Raw genomic sequence first — 11,014 nt, 5'->3', positions numbered from 1 at the left:
TGGTTAAGTGGCAGGCCCTCAAGGGTTAGGATTTTGCTGCTGATCAGATTCCATTCTTTGATTTTATGCCCTTTGCTGCCGCCACCACCCACACACAAAAGCATTCACTGCTGGATCCTCTGGTGATTAAACTCTTCCTGCCTCATCTACATATACTCCAAAACGTTTTACAGTGGTCACTTCAGCTTTGTCAGTGGGTTGTTTTTTTAACTCCTTCCCTTTCCCAAACTCCAACCTGAACAGAATTCAGTAAAAGAGCTGTTCGTGCACAAGCTTCAAACAATAAATAGTTAACAGTGGTTAAAGTCAGTCTTGGGCCCATTGGGCTGGTCATTTTTTTTTTCCTTTTGGAAATGTAAGTTGAAAACATTTTTAAGAAGACTTGTTCCAGTTTAAAAGTTCCATTTGAAAGCATTTTGGCCAACCATACAAATTATTCTTAGAACAACTGGAACTCATACATACACACAAAATAAAATAAGCACAATGGAAGGAATGGCCCAAGGCATACCCTAAAATTAACTAAGACAACTAATTACAAATTGGTACAGGTAACTAACAAATGCAGTTTTTGATCATGAAACCTGTGTTGTGGTTTTATAAATTTAAAAACTTGCAAGAATGCTTCACATTCCCACTTGTAAATACATGGATATCAATATTGATGTAATAGAAACCAAAAACCCTCCCAGTTTAGGTTTTATATTCCCACAGGCAAGAAATTCCTACTCAACTCCTTCCTCCCTGGCTAATCTCAAACCAGGTGCAGAGATTAGACACAAAAGAAGGCAGCATTCAGAGCAGGAGTTGGGATTTTACCATCTACAGTTTAAGGAGAGATATTTAGCCACCTTAAACAACCGTGCATCTTGCATATGAAACTGCAGTATTGTGGGATTGTTTACTACACTGCTAACTGGTAAATCTGTGCAAATAGTACCATGTCAAAGGTAACTCTCTCTCTCCCCCCTCCCTCCCCTTCTTAAGTCTCCAATCATCAGTCAATATGTTTAAATCAGAAAGGCCTTTCCAAAACTCCTACTACTCTACCAAAATGCTGCAAGTGGAGATTTTATCCCTCATATAACACAGGTCTTATTATAAATAAGGTTCTTGTTTTGAGAGGCGTAACCTTACTGACCTGATTGGAAGTGGTCTGAGTAACATAGAAAGAAAATAAAAAAACAAACAAACAAACAAACAAACAAACATGTTCTGCCTTTGAACAAGTAGTCATTTGAGTTATTACAAACACAGAGATTTCAGACATGTACACCAAAATATATCAAGTTCTGAACTTGCTGGTAAGAACTGTTTTTCTTCATTCACAAACAGATATGAAATGTAAAAATGTCAATGACACTGAAAAGTACTTGTAAAAAACATACAGATTTGTCTGCCACTTGAATGATGAGAGGGGAAATTCTTTTAAAACTCCCAACTTTTCGGTCCCATGCAAAATGTAATTGGATACAAGGCACCAAATTTAATGAATCATATAAAAATTAGTTCACAAAGCTTTATCAGTAGGTAAAACTAACCCTTTTCCCAGTCTTCCATTCCTGCCCCCCCCCCTTTTTTTTTCAGTCTGTAATACTGTTGACCTCTCCCATTTTATGCTGGGGTATTTTGATGGCAGCCAACACCCACTTGCTTGTCTCTCCCACTGGGAAGTAACTAAGCATATTCTATCAGAGCTTCTGTATGGCAGGGAGACTATTTACACTAGAAGCCTTGGCTTTTAAAAACAAAAATAATCTCTGCTTACGAGTCCATAGGACACATTTAACATTTTTACCATTTCCAATTTTATTTCTACACTCAAGATGTCTGGAAGTTCTTAACTGTGTGGAGGTGGTCCTGTCACCCGGAAGGGAACAATTCCAATATGACAGCTCAGTCCCAGACTGTTTAATATGCATTATTCTATCTACTGCCTCACCTGTGACAATGTTTGAAGTTATCAAACTGGAGTTCATCTAGTCAGTAGACTACAAAAAACTTTGTCAGCTTTCAGTATTTTGCATTAAAATTCCTCTTCGCCCAGTGCATAGTGTAACTTGGCAGTGCAGGCAGTAAGAGAGTAAGGTACTGGGAAGTAGTTGTAATTAATTTGCTAGTGGTGACGTTAGCCTAAGATAATGTTTTCCAGCAGACCTTGGGACTTAAAATTTACAACTTCATGGTCAGGTTAAGATTTTCATATTTAAAAAACTAAGTGAAATAAAACTGGTTTACTTAAGATTTAAATAGATTAAGGAGGTGCTGGTGGTGCCTCCATATTTCAAGCTGCACATACGTACGAGTATAAGTAATTCATTAATTTACAGCAGCTTCCTATGCTTCTAGAGGCCTATCCTGAAAGGTGCCAATCACATTCAACTCCCATTAGCTTTGGGTGTTGCTCAGCACCACCGCTCTCAGGAGGCTCTGTTCACCTGACAGGACTGGGCTCCTAGAAAGCCACAGGAGCAAAGGTAGGACAGAAAAAATGGTGACAATTATTTTTCGTCTACTGTAGCACTCCAAGGTTTAAGGCTAGCATTAGTTGCTGCTTCAGAGCCTTACAAATTTGGTCATCGACATCCTTGTATTTGCATATGCAGCAGCAACCTCTTGCAAATGGTTTCCATCAAGCCAATAAACTTATACAGAGCAGGCATAATTTCTTATTCATCCAGTCATTTAAAAAAGAATTGAGATATTAGCCTGTTCCACCCATTTTTTCTTTTTTTAAATTGAAGAATTTTAACTACCCATACAGGACCAAATTCTGCTCTTAATTACACCAATTTAAGGATCTGATTCTGCCAACATAACTACTGTACATAACTACTCACATGAGTAGTCTTATTAAAGTAAATGGGACTACTTGCATGATTCAGGTAGCACCCATATGTTATGTGTTTGCAGGATAGGGACCTAAATCTGGAGTAATTCAATTGACTTCAGCTGAGCTACTCTAAGTATATGCCAGTGTCTGAGCATAATTTGACTCATAGGATTAAGGAGGGACAAAGTTTATTTTATAGGTTACACTTTTGTCAAGCATTCACTTAAGTGGACTTCACTGTAATTGCAAATAACATCTTCATCTTATTGACCTAGACATGTAACTTCCAATCAGAATTTCTGGCAACCAGGACACTATAAAACAGTGTACAGCACAGTGGGAGCACTGGGCGATGCTTATATAAAGAAGCCTGCAGTAGACAAATATAAACCAAACAGCATAAAAAATGCTATACGCTATCGCTTCCAAATAAAAGCTAAATATTACAGAAACCTCACAGTGTTGGAAAAAGCAAGTTTAATTTAAAGTATAATTATTTCCTTCCCTACCAGGGTAAGTCATTTTTTCTGACTGCAATTTCTCCACATCTCAGCACTACTGGGTTAATATCATATGGAGAGGCCACTAATCTCAAAAGATGTCAACAGCAAATGCTACAAATCTGCTTGGGAAATCTGATACATTGATGGCTAAATGTACACCCTCCTTCCAGCCTCCCTTCCCTCTCTGCAACCTACTCAATTCAAGTGACAACTGTATTACTACCTGAATTCAAATATTAATGCAACACACTCAGTCAAAAGATGAGCATTCATAGTGATAAGTCTAGGCTCACTGCAGTAACAATTGTAATGCTGCATTGTGGTTTGCCTTTATATCATAGACTTTTCTATAACAGCGTTACCATGGCAGGAGTTTCCAGAAAGTAAATTTGCCATTATGGTCATCAGTCATGGTAAACTGTGAATCTGCTGTTTAAAAGCAAATAATCTACTTTCTGTTAAATAATGGGTCCAATTTCATCTTAAAAGAACTGATAGGCTTGGAAGGATAATCAGTGCTTTGGAAAATATCTATTTCTCCCTCCACCCCCAAAAAAGATTAAAAAGGTATTTTAGTACTTCAGCTTTCTCTTCTCTACTTTTTGCTTTCAAATATTGTTTGGACTAATAAGTATGTACTTTTTGTATTAGCAAAGAACCAATCATGCTTATAAATATTTGATAATCACAGCTGCATGATTTTGTTTCTAAATCTTACGGACCTCAACTTTTACATTCCCTGGGCCAAATTTGGACTGCAGTGAATTCAGTGGAGTTGAATCTCCTTACATTCTGTCTTAATTTGGCCCATTACAGTTTGAATAGTTACTATCTATGGGGTTTGTTTTTATTTCCTTGAATTGCCCCCCAAAAAACCAGTACATACATCTAGGAAATAAACAAATACCTGTCAGAATTCATAAGAAATAAAAATCAAATCCTTCCAAGCCTAGTTACAGATAAGGCTTTTTTTTTTTTTTTTTAAACAAAACAAATTTCATTAGCACCTATGGGACTGCCTCAAATTGCTCTGCCTCCAGTGAGTGAAAATGTAGAATTCTGAAATTACAGTTACTAGCAAAACAAAACCAGGCAATTTTTGTAGGCTCCAAAGCAACACGTTGCTCAGACATACAGGAAACATGGATTCTTGAGCAACTCCCACTCTCCAGGACAGTGAAGACCAGTGTCTCCTTGAGGTGACACACTCAGTCTTTGCTCTGGTGACAGGAAAGAAGTTGGTTGTCTGCCCTGCCATACTGCTCCCTCCCTCCCGGATAGTTGGAGTGATTAACAACAACCTGAGAGGAGAGTCTGTTTTGCCCTTAAGACAGGAGGTTAATTGTCATGATAGTGGCAATGGCAAGAGGGTATTACTTCAGGAAATTTATCCCACCCTGTAGAACAACAGGATGGCTCTGCCAATTAGTTTATATATGGTGGGCAAATGCTGACAAGAATAAAAGGAAAGAAGGAAAACCAATGATTTCAGGACTTTTTATCTGGATTTTAAGTTTAAATTTCTGAGGTTTAAAATGTCCCACTGGATTTTTAAATAGTTTCCACCTTAGCCATCTCCACCAAACAAGACTGACTGCACAGGGAACAAGAGACCCTCTTTCGAACTCTCAGGTCTGATCTCTAAAATTGAACATGGACAGCACAATCCTCAAACTAAATAAATGTTTTAAGTGTGGTTCTACTGAGAAAAGAGACTAAAATGGTACCGTGAGGCCCTATGGTTGCTGTGTTTCAGTGATTTCTATACCAAGCTCAGATTGCAAGTATAAAGATGTTTTTACAAGTCTGCAGCTCTGCAAACTCAAACTGGGATTTGAGAGCCAAGCCACCACTTGAAATAAAGATGTGGCTGGCCAAATTCTTCCCTCCATAATGTCTATGTAATCTCATTGTCTTCAACAAACTTGCATAAGCGTAACAGGTTGGAATTTAGTAAGCAATTGTGTTTATGCACAAAAAAAACCCAAAATCCAGCACACTCCCCTATAGCTGCGTTGGCACTGTAGTGCTAACAGGAATAAAAAACAACTCACACTTATTTTTGCTGCTAACGTCTGCAGACAGGATTCTGAACATGTACTGGGGCAGATCTGATCAATCAGAAGGTTCCACTTTTACATGATCTCTCTCCAGAGCAGAACCACATTTATCACATTCCATATCAGAAGTGAACACTAAATTTCCAAGTCAATTTAGTCCAGTTAAAGAAAAATGCTGCCATGTGTGTACCAATGTTAAATTTAGGCCCTGTCAATACTCAGAAAATGATCCGTTGCTGACAATGGAAGTCAGTAATGGGCATCCTCTAGTCCCTTCCTCTACTGGTGGTGTCCTATGTGCACTAATCTATTTTCAAAATGTTTTCAGCACTGTTACAGACAATGTGATTAAGGCTTGGTGAAACGTTTTCCTAGGGCAAAGGGCCTTAGAAGACTCTCCAGCAAGAATGCCTTTTGAAAAATACAACTCCACCTATTCAAGATATTTTGGGGAAATTGAAACCACTCAGACAAACACAGGTGGGAAGGGACTGGGTAAGTGATTCACACCAGAGAATATCATTGACATCAAGGGAATGAAGGTTAAGTGAGATTCTACTGTACCTCTATTTTTTCTGGAGATCTTTTTTGTAATCCGTATTAATTACTAGCGAATTTGGGAGTCAGTTTGATAGGTTTGTATTCTGGATGAACAAATGGGTTGTACTTACTTTACATGCTTCATTTAATTTCTGTTTGAAATAAGATGAACGATACCAGGCATCTGTGGCTGTTTTGAGGAAAGTGAGTTTTACCAATGAAAAAAAAAGAAGAAAAGATTCTGACTACAATTTTCTATGACGGAATTGCACAGCCTGATAGGCATTTTTCCGGACCCTGGGGTGGCAAACATGGTGATTTGATCTGTTCCTGCAGTAAGCCTTTATTCCTACGAAGAGGAATGATGTGTGAACACCAATGGTTTAAAAAACTGAGAGAGTCAGTTGAGTTATTAATGCTTCCCATCATGGGAATGTCAGTCTTCTGTCCTTATCGCTGTTTTTGGACGGCACCTGAGCTTGGAGTTGTGTTTCTGAGATTCCTGCTTTGCCCTGCACTGTTCTTTGAGTGTAAAAAAGAATGTAGGCCTGGGTTTTGCACACCTCCTCCACGCTACATACATTCAGTTTGGAATCATTGCAGTGGACCCAAAAACCTAGGAACCAAAGGAAGAAAGAGGACATTAGTAACGAGACCATAATCCTTTTGATTGTCTCTTATAAATGTACCCTAAAAACAATCACAAGAAATGGGAATTTCCAGGGGAGGGGGAAAAGAGAGGTGTTTTAACCTGCAGGTTAGCAGGCCTGCATAGCATTTCTATGCTATTAACCCAGTTTACCACTATGTGGTGGAGCTGTAACTTGATTTTCTATTATATCCTAAAAAAACCTCCTCAACTAACAAAAACTAAAAGCTTTCAAGACAGGCCTAGTTATAATTCTCCCTTCTCTGTAATAAGGTGGGGAAGAGTAGTATCAATACTCATGCTGTGGAAAGAGGTAAGTGTTCGAGAATTTAGAAAAACACTGTGGATGTTATTCATGACTAGTCCAGCTCCAGTTTCAGCACATTTTCTGTGTTATCTCCCCATCCCAAGTAGGGTCAGAAAGATGCCAACCAGAGCAGCACAATCGAGTTACGTAGCACAAGACAATGAAACGCCGATGGTACGAAGCAAGCAGTAAAGCCATCCCAGTGGGCTACAAGGAAGGGAAAGGAAAAGCAGTCTTTGGTCCTTATGCAAATACATGCTACTAGCAATACACTCTGGAAATAAAGCTATGGAATGGCAATAAATTTTATTTAAAGCTCTGACTATAAACCTTTAAAATACACTAAGTCTATGGAACAAAATATTAAACAGACTTTTAAAATCTGTTTCCCCAGTAATAAGGCACACGCACCTCCCTCTGTGTTGTAGCAATATGCTGTGTAGTGTCCTGAGCCAAACCCTTTACCATGATGCATCACCACAGCGGAGAGGTCATAGACAAAGGTCTCTGTGTCAAGAGAGGAGAGAGAGTCCCTGCAGCAGTAAGGTTCCATGTTTAATACCTGGTCAAAGAGGACATGGACCCCAATCTTCTCACGGTGATTACGTCCAGACCACCTGCAACACAAATGTATGCAATCAAAATAAACCCCCCCAGACACTCAAGGACTTTACAAAGAAATAAAGTGGTAGGGAGCTGGGGAAAAGTGGGGATGGGACCAGTAACCTGCTCCTACTAAGAGATTTTGAAGAATTCAAAAGGGGAGAGGTAGATGTTAAATATGTTTTTCTTCTTGCTCCCACTCTGAAGTCTATTATAGTTTGTAGACTGGTGTGAAATAATCCCAGGAAATGCTCTAAGTGTAATATAGCCCCATATAAATGTGTTGTCTCGGCACCACTTACGAGATTCAGTTATGGATATAAACTTCCCCAAATACGAAGCATACTCCCCCATAACAAGTACACTAGGGCTGGGTTTATCAGTCAAAAAGACACTTTCCAACCGTAGTTTCAGCATCTGTTATATTATGGAAAAAACAGAACAAAAACATGACCTAGAAGTGGCAAAAGTGGGGGTCAGATAAATTACCAGGGGGAGCAAGTTCCATAGATGAAAACCTACCACCGTGTTTCCAAAATGAGATTGGCACCCTGACAGCAGGATTGTCTGGCTATGTAGACTCCCTCCTCAGGCCCTACGCTACCAGCACTCCCAGCTACCTTCGAGACACCACTGACTTCCTGAGGAAACTACAATCCATCGGTGATCTTCCTGATAACACCATCCTGGCCACTATGGATGTAGAAGCCCTCTACACCAACATTCCACACAAAGATGGACTACAAGCCGTCAAGAACACTATCCCCGATAATGTCACGGCTAACCTGGTGGCTGAACTTTGTGACTTTGTCCTTACCCATAACTACTTCACATTTGGGGACAATGTATACCTTCAGATCAGCGGCACTGCTATGGGTACCCGCATGGCCCCACAGTATGCCAACATTTTTATGGCTGACTTAGAACAACGCTTCCTCAGCTCTCGTCCCCTAAAGCCCCTACTCTACTTGCGCTATATTGATGACATCTTCATCATCTGGACCCATGGAAAAGAAGCCCTTGAGGAATTCCACCATGATTTCAACAATTTCCATCCCACCACCAACCTCAGCCTGGTCCAGTCCACACAAGAGATCCACTTCCTGGACACTACAGTGCTAATAAACAATGGTCACATAAACACCACCCTATACCGGAAACCTACTGACCGCTATTCCTACCTGCATGCCTCCAGCTTTCACCCTGACCACACCACACGATCCATCGTCTACAGCCAAGCTCTGCGATACAACCGCATTTGCTCCAACCCCTCAGACAGAGACAAACACCTACAAGATCTCTGTCAAGCTTTCTTACAACTACAATACCCACCTGCAGAAGTAAAGAAACAGATTGACAGAGCCAGAAGAGTTCCCAGAAGTTACCTACTACAGGACAGGCCTAACAAAGAAAATAACAGAACGCCACTAGCCGTCACCTTCAGCCCCCAACTAAAACCCCTCCAACGCATTATTAAGGATCTACAACCTATCCTAAAGGATGACCCAACACTCTCACAAATCTTGGGAGACAGGCCAGTCCTTGCCTACAGACAGCCCCGCAACCTGAAGCAAATACTCACCAACAACCACATACCACACAACAGAACCACTAACCCAGGAACTTATCCTTGCAACAAAGCCCGTTGCCAACTGTGCCCACATATCTATTCAGGGGACACCATCACAGGGCCTAATAACATCAGCCACACTATCAGAGGCTCGTTCACCTGCACATCCACCAATGTGATATATGCCATCATGTGCCAGCAATGCCCCTCTGCCATGTACATTGGTCAAACTGGACAGTCTCTACGTAAAAGAATAAATGGACACAAATCAGATGTCAAGAATTATAACATTCATAAACCAGTCGGAGAACACTTCAATCTCTCTGGTCACGCGATCACAGATATGAAGGTCGCTATCTTAAAACAAAAAAACTTCAAATCCAGACTCCAGCGAGAAACTGCTGAATTGGAATTCATTTGCAAATTGGATACTATTAATTTAGGCTTAAATAGAGACTTGGAGTGGCTAAGTCATTATGCAAGGTAGCCTGTTTCCTCTTGTTTTTTCCTACCCCCCCCCAAGTGTTCTGGTTTAACTTGGATTTTAACTTGAAGAGTGGTCAGTTTGGATGAGCTATTACCAGCAGGAGAGTGAGTTTGTGTGTGTATGGGGGTGGGGGGGATGTGAGAACCTGGATTTATGCAGGAAATAGCCCAGCTTGATTGTCATGCACATTGTGTAAAGAGTTGTCACTTTGGATGGGCTATCACCAGCAGGAGAGTGAATTTGTGTGTGGGGGGGTGGAGGGTGAGAAAACCTGGATTTGTGCTGGAAATCACTTTAGATAAGCTATTACCAGCAGGACAGTGGGGTGGGAATAGGTATTGTTTCATATTCTCTGTGTATATATAAAGCCTGCTGCAGTTTCCACGATATGCATCTGAGGAAGTGAGCTGTAGCTCACGAAAGCTTATGCTCTAATAAATTGGTTAGTCTCTAAGGTGCCACAAGTCCTCCTTTTCTTTTTGCGAATACAGACTAACACGGCTGTTACTCTGAAACCTCTCAATAGACTGCAACTTTTCATGATTATCCCCACTTTTACCAGGGCTTAATAGATATTAATGTTGATATTTAAAACGGTCATAATCAGAAACTCCATTGAATGAATAGAGTCAATTTGGAGCTGTTTCAGGCTGCTGCAAACTCAGGCAGGCATTGAATGCACTGCACAAAGGATACATAGTTGTACTATATTAATATTTACACACGTTGACCAGTATTTGTATTTGCAAAAACATTAAGGCTATGTCTATACAACAGAGGTAGGGGTGTGATTCTCCAGCCCGTGTACACACTTTCACGCTAGCTCTCATCAGGATAGTCCAAATATAAATAGCAGTTCAGCCACAATAGCATGAGTAGTGGCAATAAAAGCACGGGTGAGCCGAGCCAAGTACATATTTGCCAGTTTCAGGTGGGTTTGTACTTGGCATGGCTCAGTTGTGCCCCCATTACCCATGCCACTGCGGCTGCACTGTTATTTATACTTGTGCTGGCTCAATGAGAGCTACCACAAGCATGTGTACATGAGCAGGGGAATCACCCCCCTAGCTTGAAGCGGAAATGTAGCCTAAGAGCAAGATACCCATTTTAATAAGAACACTACGCTGAGTACACAAGCCACCTGTACTGTGAATTAAACATTTGTTGCGTGTAAGATGTTTTATTTGCTTGCACGATGCAGGAAATAAGATAATTTCATAGTGTGTATGAACCACTCATGTCCAAAAAGAAGGTAGCACATCTTTTCCATGCAACTATTTCCCTTGCTAAACACTACCTGTGGCCCGCAAAACTCACCTGAATCGTTTAAGGTGCAGCCGGAGGACCTGAGGTAGTCTGTAGATCATTAACTGCTTTTTAGCTTCACTCAAAACAAGAGGTTTAGGAGAAGACTTCCGTCGTTTGCCTACAAAAAGTTTAAGAAAGGCATAAAACATAGGTT

The 11,014-nt window shown here is 40.5% G+C and overlaps 1 protein-coding gene across 2 annotated transcripts in view; it reads right to left on the bottom strand.

The window, feature by feature from the left end:
* The window catches only part of USP49 (ubiquitin specific peptidase 49), a 60,227-nt gene continuing 49,213 nt past the window's right edge, over positions 1–11,014 (bottom strand). For both annotated transcript variants that reach the window (XM_078849735.1, XM_073320480.1), the window contains 3 exons: positions 10,870–10,978; positions 7,304–7,509; positions 1–6,552 (listed from right to left, as the gene is read on the bottom strand). In XM_078849735.1, coding sequence (XP_078705861.1) covers positions 6,362–6,552; positions 7,304–7,509; positions 10,870–10,978 — 506 coding nt within the window. In that variant the 3' untranslated portion in view covers positions 1–6,361. The remainder of the gene's footprint in view (positions 6,553–7,303; positions 7,510–10,869; positions 10,979–11,014) is intronic.

This window comes from Lepidochelys kempii, chromosome 21 (assembly GCF_965140285.1).
Source record: "Lepidochelys kempii isolate rLepKem1 chromosome 21, rLepKem1.hap1, whole genome shotgun sequence".
Lineage (NCBI taxonomy): Eukaryota > Metazoa > Chordata > Testudines > Cheloniidae > Lepidochelys > Lepidochelys kempii.
Note: the sequence above shows the minus strand (reverse complement) of the source record. Positions and strands in the feature narration are given on the sequence as shown.